At 35.5% G+C, this 18412-nt stretch overlaps 2 protein-coding genes across 6 annotated transcripts in view; one reads left to right on the top strand and one right to left on the bottom strand.

The window, feature by feature from the left end:
- Positions 1-18412, bottom strand: part of GIGYF2 (GRB10 interacting GYF protein 2) — a 111712-nt gene that overhangs the window by 55023 nt on the left and 38277 nt on the right. For all 5 annotated transcript variants that reach the window (XM_045511589.2, XM_045511591.2, XM_010948177.3 and 2 more), the window contains 3 exons: positions 16144-16255; positions 11935-12046; positions 10713-10753 (listed from right to left, as the gene is read on the bottom strand). In XM_045511589.2, the coding sequence (XP_045367545.2) occupies positions 10713-10753; positions 11935-12046; positions 16144-16255 (265 nt within the window). The remainder of the gene's footprint in view (positions 1-10712; positions 10754-11934; positions 12047-16143; positions 16256-18412) is intronic.
- KCNJ13 (potassium inwardly rectifying channel subfamily J member 13) lies at positions 64-7259 on the top strand. Its single transcript, XM_010948175.3, has 3 exons — positions 64-267; positions 4280-4755; positions 6502-7259. The coding sequence occupies exons 2-3, from the start codon at positions 4296-4298 to the stop codon at positions 7122-7124; spliced, it is 1083 nt and encodes a 360-aa protein (XP_010946477.1). The 5' UTR covers positions 64-267; positions 4280-4295; the 3' UTR covers positions 7125-7259.

The following is an 18412-nucleotide window of genomic DNA, read 5'->3' as shown; positions in this document are numbered from 1 at the left end:
AAGAAAGACCTCCTAACAAACCAGCATTCTTTTCCACATGATCAGAGCTAATTGGCCCCCCTGCAGACTAAGTGACCAATCACATCAGCTTCAGCTGAAACCAGCCCCCACGACATTATAAACAGAGGAATGTGAACTGCAAACCCAGTCCAAGAAGAGAAACTACAAACTGCACTTGTAGATTAAAATTACCTCATCAAAAAGACAGACTCTGAAAGCTTCCTCAAGACATACCTGTGTATATAGGCTGACCCAGCAAAATAACTGGTGAGTAGATGAAATAATATTCAATCTTATTTCTTTCCTTAAGGGGAACAGAGGAAAAAATTGACTGACAAATAGGGATGAAGTCAGATATTGCCAATAGAGTTTTAAAACAAAGATATTACCTACAGAGTCATATGTCAAGGCTCTTTATTCTTTTTCCTTGAATTTTAAAAACAGAATAATAGTCCTACTGAAAGTATTACTGGAAAATTTCTTCTTAAATGTTTTAATAGATGTATACTAATTCTCTTTTATAACAGAAGAATGAGAAGTGAAAGGCCCTAGAAAAAATTCAATGGCTTCTTAAAAAAATGTATCTTTTTCTTTTGGAAGGGACTGAAAAAACCCAAAATAAGCATACAGAAACAAATGACCCCCCCTAAAAATCACTTTGCCTTTTCATTTTTTTAATTCATGGTAAAAGTGATGAGTGTCCTAATTTCCTTTTAAGCATGAAATTATTACTGAAGCTAGATGCTTCTACAAATAAGAAATTAAAATATAGAAGAATCTCTGAGCTTATATAATAGAACCAACAGTTTGCCCTCATTATGGAGGGGAGGAGAGATGATTATGACTCTGTCTACAGTCTTTACTCCAAACATGAACACACAGTAATGCTGTAATTACTTAACATTTGTAGTTATAGCTTATATCTTAACTGTTTGATACGAACTAATATGCTACTACAACATGATAATAAGACATAATTTTAAGTGCTACAACCTAACGAGTAGAATGAATCCATTATTCTGATGACCAATGAAGCAGCCAAACTATCATTTTTATAAAGTACTATTTTTTCCACCAAACAGTTTATAAATGGGCAAATATTTTATAGCCCGGGTTTTTCCATGTATTTATTTAGTTGCAAGAAAAAAAAAATGTAAAAGTCTAGAGCAAGAGTGCTACCAAAGCTGTAGGTAAGAAGTAACAATCCTAAAAGGGCCCAAATGAGAATAACTAATTTTCATTAGCTAAAGTATGTATACAAAACTATCTTCCCAGGTAATGAATTTTAGAACTTAATGAAGGAGGTTAAAAATCAAGTAGAATCATGGACCTTCCCCCCTGCCAAATTATTGTGACATAATAAGTAATCAGTGGTTTCCTAAGTGGAACACCACCAGTGTACACGTCCATGATTGGCATTTTCACATAGGCAAGGATGCAAGAAACAACAAAGGTCAAAGCTGTGGACAACGCAGAACCACACAGTGGTTCACAAACTTAATGAAGGCAGCCAACTACCTTTTATTGCTATATCCTCCTTTGAGTGTCAGAACGTCTTTTATAAAATTATGATGATAGTATTATATTTTTAAAATTATTTTCTCACCTGGCAAAAAACAAAGCTGGCAATGCTTTATAAGAACTCTTCTCTCCCCATTTTATTTTAACTCTACTGCTCTGTAGAATCCAAGACTAGACTGCAATAATTCTAAATGTACTAATCTTCAAATCTTGCAAGATGTCTTCCTTAACTGAAAATATATTTCTTGCCTACAATCATAGGTCTTAACATAAGCATTCCTGAAGAACAAATATTCTGTAGGGGCTCTTGAACAAAACTAGTTATATGGAACACTGGATTATTCACAAAGGCTAACCAGGATCAAAATGTCTATTTTTCCGGCAATACAGCTCTGACTCTGGACTCAGAAGGGATTCACCACCACTTACTACTCCTGTGATCTTAGGATACTCATTGTGCCTCAGTTTCATTATCTGTAAAATGGGCAATGATAGTACTTATTGCTGGGAAAGTTAAGAAATATTATTAATACCAATAAAGCAACTAATACTTACTAAGAAGTTACTCTGTGCTGGCATTACTATTGGCTTCACATGAATCAATATACATGAGGTGTTTGGTATGATTCCTGGCACATAATAAACAATACGTATTAATTAGCTAATATTATTAATCCTTACTGGCATAAAAATCATGTATAAAGTTAACAATGATTAAAGTGGATACTTGAGACATTTATGAGGATAGAAAGAGCATCTACTAAAGGTGCTAAAAATCTAGCTGTCAAAGACTGTTCTGTGAATGCAGTATCAATCATTCTGGGGAAGACTTTTATCTCAAACTCTCTGAATAGACAGCTTCTTGTAGTTAAAACAAACAAACAAACAAAACCCAACTGTGAAGTTAGCTAGACTTGGAAAATAATCCAAATAATCCAAGGCCCCCATCTGCCTTGTATAAATTTCTTTCACTGCCTGATCCTCAGTGATCTTATCTGAAAAATGGGATAATGTCTATCTCACTGAGATACAAAAGAATTGGGACAATGCAATATGAAGGCACCTAGCACAGTGCCTATGAATATTTTGTTGTTGTTGTTATAATTTCCAAAAGGGCAGAGATCAGGTCTTATAAAACACCAAAAAAGTCTAGCAAAATGAGTCATTAAATAGTTGTGCCAAGAAAAAAAAAACAAACCTCTAAATAAAATGATAATGACATCTTGTTAGGATAATAAATTATAAAACATTAATGCTCTAATTTTTTTAAATTTATAATATGAAACTGAAACAGCCATCTAATCTAAATAAATTTAACAATCATCCCTGTGTTCCATCGGTAACTCAAATCTGAAGAAAATACAAAAGAATGTCTCTAAAATCACCAATAAATGTTAAATTAGCCTTAGAACAAAAGGAAAAGTATATACCCAGCTAGCCAATGTCCGATTCCAACAACACAGGAAGGCAGTCTCCAAAGCCTCAAAGTCCCTAGACGTGAGAGGATCCAGCAAATTCAAGCAACAACTTTAGTTCCATGTGCCTCTGGTCCCCTTCTTAAGCCATCACCGTAGCTCAACAGGTAGGAAGGGGATGGACAGTCAACACTTCCAGGGCATCTACTGCTGAAGGAAGAAGCAACTAAGAAAAGAGTCAACTATGAACTCCTAGTACTTGACTATGGCAAAGAAGAGAGGAGCACTCGAGGGAAACAAAGCTGCATTTCCCATTCTGTTCTTGGTTACTTCTGCATAAGTCTTTGACACCTTTGTTAGGTGTCCACGCAAGGATGGTCATATGGAAAGCATATATTAGATTTCTACTCACCACACAGAGAAAAGTATAAACACAGATGAAAACTGTTTATAGCTAAAAACTAATTTCACTAATTATGTTTTAAAAACTGTCATTTGATGTCTTAATTATTTTAGTTCATTAAACTCAAACCTTTTTCTTCTGGTTCATTTACTTTCAAAATTAATATTATCTAGGAATCTCTACCTGGAATTTCTTATTTTGCCAAGAAAATAACTCTCTCTCCACCCCACAATCTAACCAGAACCTACAATATTTAAAAGGGAGGCAATCCATCAGCCATGGAAGGAAAGACTACATGAAAATGGCCACAAAGTAAAAAAAAAACAAATAAAACTTAATCATAAATTTTCAACAGCCTAATTATAAAGCGTACATTAGGACTATGGATCTGTAAATGCTTAGTCTTATCCTAGCACTAAGTCTGGCTTCAAAACACTTTCAGACAATTTAACACCACACTTCTAAATAATTTCTATTTATTTATACAGAGGAACACATATTTAACATTCCTTTTAATTATGAGTTATTCACAAATTATTATTTAATTATGAAAAGTAATTATTTACACATAATGTTTAGTCAGATCAATACATACTTGAAGCCCGGACTTGTACAAGACAGATATAGGAGTGTTAAAAAAGACATGAATCCCAATCCCAAATCTCAGGGATTTGTTAAAATGTCAAACAATATTTTAACAGTCACTAAAGGAAACAATAAGAGATATCCTTACGGCAACTCATGATTAGCTATGAAATGAATGACTTAGTCAGTAAATGCCCATTTATGTAAAGAGAAAAGAGCGAGCTATCAGACTGGGAAAGCCTGCCTAGTAGTCAGGGAAGCATTCCAAAGAAATTACAAAGCAAATAAGGTCTCAGAATTTATTAACATGAACTGTAATACAGTTAAGGGTTTACTAATTTACCCTTGATTTCAGAGAACTACAGCCTGAGATGGATGGCAGTAATTGCAAAGTTATTGCTCCTCTCCTAACTCAGAGATACCGGAGAATGGTCACCAAGGATGGCCATAGCACACTTCAAATGGATGGCGCTCAAAGAGGTCTTGCATATCTTCGAGACGCTTGGGGAATCCTAATGGACATGCGCTGGCGCTGGATGATGTTGGTTTTTTCTGCTTCTTTTGTTGTCCACTGGCTTGTCTTTGCAGTGCTCTGGTATGTTCTAGCTGAGATGAATGGTGATCTGGAACTAGATCATGATGCCCCACCTGAAAACCACACTATCTGTGTCAAGTACATCACCAGTTTCACAGCTGCCTTCTCCTTCTCCCTGGAGACACAACTCACAATTGGTTATGGGACCATGTTCCCCAGTGGTGACTGTCCAAGTGCAATCGCCCTACTTGCCATACAAATGCTCCTAGGCCTCATGCTAGAGGCTTTTATCACAGGTAATTGTTTTTGTTCTTTAAAAAATGCATGAATGTTTTGGAAAGGGTATAGTCAGTTATAAGCAACTGTATTATAGAATAACTTATTTGCATTATTACAGGTAATGCCTGAGATTGAAAAGAGCCCAGGATCAAACAATAGGAGAAATTTTAAGAAACCTGACTCTACACTTAAGTTTTACCTATTGAAACTTAAGAAAAAAGGGATCATTATGACACTAGCCAAAAAAAAAAATTAACAAAAAGGCTAAAAGGAGTTTTTCAGAAAAGCTAAATATTTTGTTAAATAAGTGAATAAATACGTTCAATGTATATTTTGACAGTCATTTTACCCAACAGAGGAATTTGACTTTTTCTTTTTTTAAAAAACCTTTACTGGACTAGAATTTTCTCCTCTGACTTCATCTTTTCAACATTTACTCAATACTAGTGAGCCCAGAGCAGCACAGTCAGCATTGTATGTTGGAGTGTAAGTATACACATCCTCAGGAAAATGCACTGGAAATACGGCCAATAGATTATGAAATTCTGCTGATAAACCTGGCAGCACATAAGACTCTTTCCTCTAATAAAGTAGGGCTAGTGATATACACAATAAAAGAAAAAAAGAAAAAACCTTGTTTTAACACCCTACCCTGTAATAATCTGAGAGGGTAAGCAATGGGCTATGTATTTTAACAGTGATCTGGAATAAAGCCCTAGGGTGCTATCAACTGGCTCTACAACCAGAGGCATGTTGTCACCTAACCTTTCTTTACAAGAGCTCTTACGCTGGGTCAGTCATTTGATAAAATTTAAGGCTCTGTGAACTTAGGAAAAACTTAGGTCTTTTTTATCCTAACTTCTAATTGAAATTTGGCATTTCCGTTAATTACAAATATAGGCAACAACAATAGCATCAGCAATACCTGTAACTCTGACACAAATAGAAATCAGGTATTTTCATATCACACTACACTACTTCAAAATTACAGTACTAAACCCACCACTGTATTGTTATTTAATGCATTAAAAAAGCACATATACTGGTACATATTACAATTTTTTAAACGTTCAACTGGATTTCAACATATTTGGTTTCCGTATTTTATTTTTATGCATTTAAAGAATAATTCTGATAAGAGGTCCACAGACCTCACCAGTTTGCCAACAACAATTGTGGCGCAAAAGTAGTTAAGAAACCCTGATCTACCAGCTGCTTGGGGGAGGAGGGGGCAGTTGACAGGTACACTGAAATCACCTTAGTGCTAGAGCCTTCTTTTAAAAAAAAGTTTGTACAAATTTCAAAGTTGAAAATTCTTCAATATATCACTCATTCTACTGGTCTCCTCCCTACCTACCCCAAATCATTCCACTCTGAATCTAATCTCTATTTCAATTTGAAGTAATCTGGTTGCAACTAAACTGAATTTATTTTGTTACATTTGTTTAAAAGCAGGGCCAGGAATACAGGGAATGACCACTCTTTGACTTCATAACAAACTAGATTAAAGCTTTCTATTTCCATATAACAAAAATTAATTTTGCTTACCCATTTTGAAATCATAGTTTTAAAATGAGAATGCATGTCCATTTTGAAAAATTCTTCAGAATAATGAGAAATTAACAATGAATTCAATTCCTGACTCATCTGGAAGGTATGACACCAAGAAATGTGTAACCATTTGCTATACCCTACTCATTCAGAAAAGGTACTGGTATTTAAAGTGTTCATTCTAAAAAAAAATTCAATGGTTTTTAATTTAGGTGCCTTTGTGGCGAAGATTGCCCGGCCAAAAAATCGAGCTTTCTCAATTCGCTTTACTGACCTAGCAGTAGTAGCTCACATAGAAGGCAAACCTAATCTTATTTTCCAAGTGGCCAACACTCGACCTAGCCCTCTAACCAGTGTTCGGGTCTCAGCTATACTCTATCAGGAAAGAGAAAACGGCGAACTCTACCAGACCAGTGTGGACTTCCACCTTGACGGCATCAGTTCTGAAGAATGCCCATTCTTTATCTTCCCATTAACCTACTATCACTCCATTATACCATCGAGTCCTCTGGCTACTCTGCTCCAGCATGAAAATCCTCCCCACTTTGAATTAGTTGTGTTCCTATCAGCAATGCAGGAAGGCACTGGAGAAATATGCCAAAGGAGGACATCCTACCTACCCTCCGAGATCATGTTACATCACTGTTTTGCATCTTTGTTGACCCGAGGTTCCAAAGGTGAATATCAAATCAAGATGGAGAATTTTGACAAGACTGTTCCTGAACTTCCAACTCCTCTAGTCTCTAAGAGCCCGAACAGGACTGACCTGGACATCCATATCAATGGACAAAGCATTGACAATTTTCAGATCTCTGAAACAGGACTGACAGAGTAAGAAGTAACCACAGCACCCTCTTTTTAATGTATTAAATATACTCAGCCAGTTATGCAGCTACTCTTCCTTCATATTTCATGCTTTCTTTTTTCAATGCTGATTACATCTCTCTGATTACATCCTGGTGATTAAGACTCCACCCATAAAAAAATGGCTGAGCTAAATAACAATACATATTGTAGAAATTTAACATTCTACAAAGCTGGCATCTGTGGTTATCTGCTGAAATCAATGGATCTGAACATAACTGATACTTACAACAACAGAAATGTTGCTGGTGAGTTTATACAGATGTGGTATGACACCAGTAATGAAGGTAAATGGACAGTGAAGTTTAACACAGCTGAACTCTAAGAAAATCAGCCATTAATTTCTCATTTTCAGCTGCAAGTTGAAGCAACAGTCTAGTTTGAAACCTAGCTCACTCCCTGGGTAGAATGATGATTTCACAATATTTAGTGAACATCTTTTAAAACTGTTATTTTTTCAAGACAACGAAGATCACTTCTTTGGTTCTTTATTTAAAAAAAAAAAACTGGGGTAAGTATGTCCCCCTCCCTTTAATTTTGAACAGCTAAGAATAAACATTCACAAGAAAACAGCAAAGAACAGACATGTACAAAACTCTACAAGCATTTGAGCATGACACCCAAACACATGCACATGTTCATATATTTGTGGCAGAAAGTGATCAGAAAGTAAGATGAGTGGCCAACTGGAAACTGTCGGGTGATATTTTGGGCAAGGAAATACAAAATAATATCTACTTTAAAGCTACCCTGCATAATAATCAAACAGTGATTTAAAAATTATAACCAACTATTATTCATCTGAATGAGTTCCAACCTAAGTAAAAACATTCCTTTCCTACTTATGATCCATTAAATGGTTTAAAAAGCCACAACAGCTCTAAATAACTCATAAATGCAAATATATTTAATTTTTGTAGATATAAAGGTTTAGATATAATTCAACTAGGAAGAAAATCTCCAATAGAAAAAGCAAAGAATAATTAGGCAAGAAAGTATTTTCAAATCCAAATTCCTGTTTCCAACTTCAAATAGTTTTTTCTATAAACACAAATGAGTGTTTATTCACCAGTAGGAGGCTGGACTAGATGAACTCTATTATTTCTTTCCAAATCTAATACTACATGAAATTATGCTTCCTCTGCTTTTTTATTTTACATACACTAAGATGAATACTTTCCCTTACCTCCAGTTTAATATACTTTTCATTTCAACTCGAAAAACTAACTGTCCTCCAACAAAACAGGAACCAAAAAACTCACCCTATCAGATTTCAAACAGATTGGTCGCTGCTCTTCTTTTCTGAAATTTCCCTTATCCAGGTTTATGTGAAAAAGTGAAAGATTAATTCTCCCTACTGGTGATGATCCACACAGGAATCATCTTTTGAAATAAATACTCGCTAGTAAAGGCAAGCGGTTGTGAACAGCAGGGCACAGCAGCGAGTCACATTTTTCTACTCTTTGACCAAAAGGAAAAGAAAATAAAGAAGAACTCTGGAGTGGTTTAAGACTGATAATAGCACAGTATATCAAGGACACAGAAACTTAATTACGGTGAACTTTTGCTGTTTGAAAATCCTAGGCATTCTTAAACACAAGCCAGAAAAATAGGGGTTTTTTTTCCCAACCCAACACTGTTGTAACACATATAGACAGCAGGAATTCCTATTTCTATATTAAAATAACAAGATTCACCTAACCTGTGAAAATAAAGTAGTACTGAAGATTTACATGGTATGTTTTTTTCCTAAGAGCTCTACATCCCTTACATAGATCACAACTACAACATTTCAGTGAAGTTGCCCAAACTGACACAATAAGGAAGTCAGCAAGATCTGCTGGGAACTGAGTCTCTACAGATGCACTATGTTGTGCAGTCTCTCAGTACTCTATTTACACAAAAACTCTGCATGTGAAAATTAGATACGACCTCCCCCACATACACTCCCCCATAAAAACTCTGTTGGTATACTAATGCTATTTAATAAACAGACAACTAAGAAATGCAGTCAGAAACTTTTGTCCAGGGGTTGAAAGTTTCTGAAAGAATTGTTCATGAATCTTTCACTTCAAAGAACCACAGCTTTTATGTTAAGGATTAAATTTTCTGCAAAGGCCCCATTATCCTTTCAGGAGAATGGCGTACCGGCAAAAAGAGAGGAGAATTTTCCTGGGAGGTGGGAATAGCAGCTCTAACTCCTGGCTGGATGGCTCACTTACCTGGGCCACCTGGGAACTCAGTGATGGTCTCTCAGATACATGATCAAGAAGCCCACACTGGAACTAACTTTAAAAGTACTTCTGGAAACCAGTACAGATAGCATGACAGTCTCAACAAACTGGAGACAAGTAGATACTAAAAATCATAAGGCCTAGTGTACAAGCCCATATTACAACTGCCAGAAGCAGCCTAATAACCAAAAACTGCTATGCCTGCTTCAAAGTATTTCACACTAAAATGCACCAAACCACACCTTTCTGTATCATCCGGATTATTCTTTAAAATTTTTAAATAATCTTTTAATTTCATACTCACAGAATCATACTATAAGATGATCACCAAAACTGATCTCCTCCTATGGAATAAACAATTTCTACAGAATAGGAATTGTAATTTGAATATTACAGGCCTTTTTCCATCTCCACATTCTCCAATAGGTGTTCACAGGGGTTAGACTCTTACTCAGATGTCTCTAATTCCACCCATTTATCTATACATTAGAAGCAAACACACGATAAGAACCATCTTTAATTAAAAAAAAAAAAACCAAATTATTCTGGAATCTTCAGTATTCAAACTGTCTTAATTTGATGTCATAAAACATCTCACACAATTGAGCAAGTGTGTCCCAACAAACTAGTTTAGCACTGCTGTTCTTGGAGAGATTAGACACAATTTGAGAATTTTTTAAAAATCTTACTATTTTCAACAAAAGTGGATTACTTTTAAAAAGAAGCTCAGAATCATTAGCACAGTTTATCCAATAACCTGAAGTGGGTATCTTATCAAAAAGCATTCAATAAAAGCCACTACAGTATATTTGTATAGATCTATGTGCAAACTGCCCTGAAAAAAAGAAAGTGAGATTATACACCAAAAAGACCATATGAATAAATCCAAAGTAAGAACATTCATAGTTTTAGCCTTTGCTCTCCGATACAAAAGCAAACATTCTAGTATTTTCCCTATTTTTTCTCACCTGTGAGATGCTATCTGTACTGGAAAAGGAGTTAATAGACTGGTTCCTAACTTGAAATTTCAATTCATAAGGTAGCCTTAATAAAGTATATATGCCTTGCAGAGAACACACAGACCTAAAAAGTTACATCAAGTAAATCCTAATGGCTGTATTCATCACTCCTGGTTTCAATGCACTGGAGTCCTCAAATAACCAAAGAATTCTAAATGCAAGCAATGCTACAACCCCATCTACTGGAGAGATGCAAGTAAGTGAGTCAACTTTTAATAAACAGATCCTTATGTGTTGGCCTTGTTAAGCATTATAATCAATGAAGTCCAGATAAAAATACTTGAAAACAGTATAAGAAAGCCTTACCTACATCTTTTCGTCCTGGTTTTTCAAAACGTCTGTCACCCCTAGAAAAGGTAAAATGAGTTTCAAACAATTTGAGAGTAACATAGATTTTCCGTCCATGACACCCACTTTCCTATCTTTTTCTTTTTTTTTAAAGTCTTTATCAAGTCTTTGTTTAAGAAAACCAGTCTTGGCGGGGAGGGTATAGCTCAGTGGTACAGCACGTGCCCAGCATGCCTGATGTCCTGGGTTCAATCCCCAGTACCTCCATTAAAAAAAAAAAACCAAAAGTTCAATAAATAAACTTAATTACCTCCCCACCCCCAGAAAAGAAAAATGAAAAAAAAAAACCAGTGTTCTCAATATTAAGAAAGATAGGTTCTGTTCACAACTATGTAAACTTCTGTATTTGCCTTTAACATCTATTTCACTTCTGTTAAGTAGATATGTATTATTTCTTCCTATCTTTTTTAAAATAGGATTTCTTTCTTTTTCAACTAATAAAACAAATACATGGTTATTGCTTAACATTTGGACACTACAGAAAAGCACAAAAATGAAAATAAATTTTTATCTATCATCTCACCTCCCAAAAGCTAGTTTCTATAGACTCAGAAATGTTATTTTTCAGATTAGGTACATTTTTAACCAAATACATGTTTTATTTTAGGTATTTGCTATACACAGTTTTATATACTGCTTTTAGAATGTGCTTTTACACATCATTAAATATTTTCAAAATCATCCTAACTTTAATGGTTATACAGTATTCTATTGTGTGGGTACTCCATTATATAAGAAACCACACTGATATTAAGGTGTTTGGCTTGTTTCCCATTGTTTTATATTATAAATATTATCACAGTGGTTATCTTTGTACATGGATCTTTGTGAAACTGCCTTCGCTCACCTTCAAAGACTTCATATAAAGTCCCAAGCAATAGAGAGAAGATGCCTCGATTAATATAACAAACAATAAATGAAAATGCTTCCCACTGAACGTTAATCAAATAGCAAATCTAATTAACTATTAAATATCCATGCTGGCACTAAAATATTACTCTATTTATCTAGAATGCTTCTTCCTTTAAATAAGGATCATTTAAACATTTCTAACATAACTGATAGTCAACAATTAACAGCATTTTTTTTATGAAAAACTGGAACTGTACAAAGAGGCTTCTCCTCTACAAAAAGCAGGAAAGAAATGTTCTTTACACCAAGATGTGGTTCCTTTAGTTACCTTTCCTCCCAGCTCTGCGACCTATGCATTTCCCGGCCACCTCCTCGACCAAACACACCCTCTACTTCATCAAAGCTTCTTTGGTAGAAACCACATTCACCTCTGCCTCTGCCTGAAAGTAAGAAAACAGAAATAATGATAGTCAGATATCAACATCTGGCACAAGTTCAACACCAAAGCTTAATCTCTAAAGTTCTAACTATATACAAAGCAGGATGTCTACATTCAAATATTTAGCAAGGCCCGCTAGGCCTTTATCAGTAAGACCGATGATGACACTGAAGTAGCTAGACCACAGGAGGATGAAAAAAACAAGTTAGAAAATGGCGTAAGAGTCCCAGTTCCAGTCCTGAACAAGAAATAGTATCAGTACTAAGCTCCTTAATAAAAAAATTCAATAGTGAAATTCTAAGATCAGTAAACCATTACTTCAAATCAAACCTATTACTGGGTTATTTTCAACAAAAATAGAAGATTTGGAGAGTATGAGAAGCAAGCAGATAAAGAACAAAAGCCATGTACAACAATTAAATTAATATCTCTAACTACAGAGAAAAGATAATTTAATAGGGTCAATGTTAAACTATCAATTTTGTGAACTAACTCCTTAAAGGATATTCCATAGCAACCAAAGGCACTCTTTCTCATTTGCCCAAGTCTTGAAGAAAAATATCAGGCAGCACCAAACGCGAACCACAGAGCCAGTAAGAATATGGGTGGGTAAGGATTTAGAGGCTCCAGTGGTTCAAGTGTAAACTGGCCTTTACTGAAGGCAATTTGGTTAGACCTATCAAAATTTGACTTAACAATATTAACTAGAACTTATCCTAATAGAAATACTTGCACAAATCTGCAAATACTGTATGTATGAAGATGTTTACTACAATAAAAAAAAAAAGAAACTTTATCAAGGATTGGCTAAATAAATTCTGATAAAACAATTCAGCAGAACACTAGAAAGCGACAGAAGATAAAGTACTGGTATCAAAAGAAATCTGCATTACTCTGTTAAATGACAAAAGCATGCCAGAGAACAATACATATAAAAAAGGGGTCCAGGTGTATAAATGATATGGCTGCATAGTTATGGCCAAGAAGGATATACATCCAATTGCTGTGTCAGGGGCAGAAGGCAGCATGCACTTTCAGCTTTATATTTTATAGTGTGAGGATTTTCCAACTAATGTACACCATTTGTATCCAACACAGGTTAGAAAACTGGAAGAGAGGGCAGGGCCAGGGATGTACTTATAAATCTTAGCCATTATCTCTAGCTCAATTTCTCCAATAGCATAAAAACACCCGAAGAAAAATGATGATGCATCCTGAATAAAAAGCATGAATGCATTCCAAAGCTAGATACAACTGAATTAAATAATTACTTCAAATATCCATGCAATATTTCCACTTCTTAGTTACAATTTATCAAGAATTGACTCAGGATACAACTGTACTTCTATATGACCTTATTATGAAATACAAAAATAACGTACAGAATTTTATGTGTGCAGTCTTGGAAATGAATACCCTCTTGACTAGTCCAAGTATCAATTTCTTCATCTGTAAAATGGAAGTGAGGACTAAGGTTGAACTGTAATAATCTTAAGTTACCTTCCAGTTGTACCAACTTAAGTCAACTTCCAATTTTGGTACTTCTATCCTTAGGAAATATGCACATTTTGTTTAAGATTCTAACACATTGTAATACAAACTGTTATATAATACTGGGGTGATCCCCTACAGTGATGATTTTTAGAGTGAAAGAAAAAGTCCCCCCTCCTTTTAAAGAACAATTTATCAAGAAAACCATTAAGTATGCAGCACCCTGAAAAAGTGTTTTATTCTGGAAACACACGAATATGAAAAACAGTCTACAATTTGTTAGAAAAACAAACAAACCACGAACAAAATATTTTCTGCCACTTATGACTAGCAATGTCACTGGTCCTCCTTGAGTCCAATGCTCTATAAGTTGGCACACAGACACAAATCAGATTCTAGAGCTTTCCAACCTATAAAATGTAAGGAACAATCTTCAAAATACAAGACCCATAATTACCTATAAATGCAATTCCCATATAAGGAGGAGCAAGTAAATACAGCATGACCAATCTTTCATAAAGCTAAATTCAAAGAACTATCCTATTGTCTGAGATTTCATCCTATTCTTTCTCCTGGAGGATTAAAATATACTTCCTTTTAATAATGATGAAGACAGTGGCTGACAGTTGTGTGGATATGCTTTATTGCTAAAAATCTTAACCAGATAAATAGAAAGGTGACAATTTCCTGTTGTTTCCCCATCTCTATTTAAATTTTACTAGTTCAGGATATTTAGAAGTCAGTTGATTTTCACATTAAAGTTTTCTCAAGTTGGAAGGAGCCAGGATAATCACCTGATGTTATTTCTGCCTGTGCCAAAAAAAAAGCTACAATTACCACTATTTATTTAACCAACAAGTTAAAATTAAGTAAAAATATAAATGAAGAAAAGAAAAACTATGGATTAAAGGTCCAATAAGACCATTAAAAAGAATCACAGCTGGGACAACGGTGTCGGAAATTTCTCAGCAAGTCAGCTCATTCATTTGACTAGTTTTATATCACTCATTCACATTAACGTTAATTAAGTTACTGCTTTCATCACAGTACCTTATCTTTTATAAATGCCCTGTTTAAATTCTGAATGTAAGAGTTCTATGTGATAACCCTATACTTCAAAGAAACCAGAAGGCAGGAAGAAGTTTATCAACCCTTCATTAGTTTATCCACAGGGAATTTTTTTAAGCCTGTTTAGAGAGACTGGTTGGTATTTGTAGCACACAACGTTGGTGGTCGCCCACGGCACAAGGAACAGCTCCTTGTGGGCCACACTTCTTAGTAAGATCTCTCAATGTCATGCCCTAAAAAAGCATTGGAGGCAAAGCTGCCTGAGTGCAGCCTCTCCTCACTGCCAGCCCACAGCAAACATGCCAGAGCCATCCCCAAAACACCATCATCCACCACCAAGCGGCACAGATGAGACAAATTCTGGACCAATGGAACCTAATTACCAATGGGACTCTAAATGGTCTGTGGACCTTCTGAAACACACACATGCTTAAAATCTCACCATCCAGTGTTCTGCTGCAGAGGTATTTCTTGTGAATCTTATAGATGATTCTAACAACTCCCCAGGTTAAAAACCACCATTTTAGAGACTGACAAATTCAGAAGGAAAGCACGTGTACAATTCGGTAATGGTAGCTGGCCACAAGTAGAGTTTTAGCTTCTTCATCGTTCACAACAATGCATTCCCACATTCTGTGTGGACTGCTGAAACTCCTTCATAGGAATGCACAATTTAATACGGTCTCTATAAGGAGTGGGTATACATTACTCTATTCATAAGGCACAACTTCCAGGAAAAATTTAGATACTCCACACTCGTAATCATGCCAGCCTGGGTGGTGCCATGTGTGGAGACAATGGCCTCTGTCTTTGCAGACACCTGACTTCCATTTCTAAAAGCACCTCTAAAAATGACAAAGTATGTGTAGACTTCTGCAATGATTTAACCAACTTAGAGGTAAATGCTCAAGCAGATATTTACATTATAAACATCAAGAATGTCTGTAAGTAGCAGAAAATCAATGAACCCAAAAGAGGGAGTAGATATCAAAGAACAATACCAAAATAAAAATTATTCTTCTAAGAAAGGACACAAATCTATAAAACTATAGGTTAAATGACTGCTACAACTTTTTTGTTGTTCTTCACCCAAAATAGCCCTAGTATTGAGGAGGCAGCTTTTACAAAGCCTCTCTCTGGCTGGGGACACTCTTGGCACATGGTCTCATACAGAAAGCCTGGGGCATGGAGGCCTGCAGGGACTTGGGTGCTGCTCCAGTAGGGGGCTGCAGCTCTCAACGTGCGAGGCTCCCGGAGGATGAGAATATGGAAAACAAACTTTTGCCAAAGTTAACTAGGACCATCTAGAATCATTCACTCTCAAATCTCAAAGCTAGAATTATCCTCCTCTACTCCAAATCAGGGTTGTGGAGCAGGTACACTGAGAAATAGTTCAGAAAATAAATGTTGAGGACATTTATTATGCAGTTAATGACAAAGAGCAGTTTTTTAAAAATCAAGTATCAAAATATTTTTAAAGTGATTTCCCTATCCTCTTTCTCCTCCTCCTGTTATTATTTTTTTCACATGAAAGCTCACCTCGCCCTCTTGAAGAACTTCGACCTCTAGGAGCCCCCACCACTGTTCCTCCTCCTCCTCGTCCTGTCAATCGCAGGACAGCAGCACTATTTACAGACATGGAAAAGTTTCTCTGCCAAAAAAGAAAAGAAAGAAAAAATGGATAAAACAGATAAAACTGCATGTTGCTTCTCGCCATCTCCTACTGCATCTATAAAATGGCATCTAATTACTACTAGCAATGGGAAACCATCACTCCATCACTACATGACACACTAAGATGCTCCAAAACCTGATTTTAGCTGAAAATTTCAAATTAACATTTCAGATCAACAAACACTAATAACCAATGCCTTGTACTATGTTAGGTTCTGTGAAGAAATATTAAACAAACTTTAAATGCCATATGTATCCAGAAGCAGACAGGGCAAATATGCATCATAATATACAGAGAACACTTGGTAAAAGAGATCTGATTTGAAACAATCCTTTAACTACTTAAAGGTGGAAATAAGAGGGAGTCACAAAAAGGTCTGAATCAAGAGTAGCATGGTAAAGAGAAAAACAATCATTCTGCCTCATTCTGCTCACCAATGTGAATTAGCAACTCCAATTAGTATTTAATAGAATGATAGGTATCAGGGGTGAACGGGGAAGGGCGAAGTAAGAATCTACATAGGATTATCCACCTTAATGGGTAAGGGGACAGAATGCTTGAAAAAAAAAATGAAATTCCAATCGCTCAGTTATTAGCCTGCACTTGCACCCACAGTCAACCTGAGAAGGGTCAAGTACAACAAGACTAATAGTGGGTGGGCATCCTTCAGACATGAAGAGGGACACAAAAAGACAGGAGGCCTGGGAGCCAAAAATATGTTTAGCTGATACTTCCGGATAAATGGAATATAGAGAGCTTAGGAAAAGGTAAAGAGGAAATTATAAAAATCTTGAAAAGTGATCTATAAAATATCAAAATCCTGGGCATCTGAAGGAGAATTTCATAAGAGAGTTTTAAGCTCAGAAAATATATCCTTACCCGAATACTTTCTATACACTTAGAACCTAATAGACATTTGTGCAAAAGTGCAAAGGTGTGGTACAGTGTAGAAAATCCAACTTTAGCATGGCGTATAGCCACAGGCCCTCCTGGCAGAAGCAAGAAGTGAGGCTTAGTTGGACTGAAATAGAGCCCTGCAAATTCAATTAATATTTTAAGTTCAAACTGTTTTCTACTGTGAAGTCCTGATTTGCTGTTTTGATTTAAAATCAATTGAAATATGTCTATACCTCTTCTGAAGAAATCAACGTGCAATTGGTTTTAAAAAACTTATACTTTCATTAATGAATTTCTTGTTTTAATACATGGGTCATTTTCTCCTCATTACCTGTCATTACTTGTCTTTTTCAGAATTGTATTCAATACAATTTGTTCATGTAAATTTTAGAAACAACAATGTAAGTTTTTTTCCTTTGAGTTTTATAGGTATGTAATCATATAATTAAGTATCTTCAAAACTGAAGACTTAAGATGTAATTGATAACAAAAAACCAGAAGATACCAAACTTGATAACTTATTTCAAACTATATTTTAATAAAATTTAAATTTAAAAAAGCTGATTGAAACAAATACATTAACTTACCTTTTAGTACAGAATAACCAGTGGAGTTATTAAATAATGCCTCTGGGAACACCATTAAGCAAGACTATGAAGTCCCAAAATCTAGATTAATATATTCTAATACTGGAAAAAAGAGATCCTGGCACACATAACACTGCGTTATGTGTGCCACAGGATCCGACACAGTTGAATACCTTAATACCAAAGTATTACACATATGAAACTCAAATGCACCCGTCTATACGGTTCGGGGAAGTTCTCACATGCTTTCATACTTCCTCACACACTGCAGCTGAATGTGCAAACTGGTATAATCGCAGGAAGGCAATTTCTCAAACTATATTTAAATGTCCATACCCCTTGACACAAGAAGTCCTCTCTTCACACGTGCAAAAACTAACATAAGCAGAAAGATCTTAACTGCAGTACTGTTTGTAAAAGCAAAAATGGAAACCAACAAAATATCAGCCAAAAGGAGCTAATTACAAAATCATGCTCATCTATCCAGGGAATTCTATGCAGTTCTTTAAAAAAATGAGGCAACTCTATTAGGCTGAACCATGTAAAATTGCTAATATTCAACCATTTCTGATACAGAAAACCACAACTTCATTCAGTTGATCTAATATACAAAGATATACAGCACAGCTGGAGTTAAGAGCATGGAGAG

This window comes from Camelus bactrianus, chromosome 5 (assembly GCF_048773025.1).
Source record: "Camelus bactrianus isolate YW-2024 breed Bactrian camel chromosome 5, ASM4877302v1, whole genome shotgun sequence".
In the NCBI taxonomy this organism is placed as follows: domain Eukaryota; kingdom Metazoa; phylum Chordata; class Mammalia; order Artiodactyla; family Camelidae; genus Camelus; species Camelus bactrianus.
The sequence above is the reverse complement of the archived record's forward strand: the minus strand, read 5'-3'. Positions and strand labels throughout refer to the sequence as shown.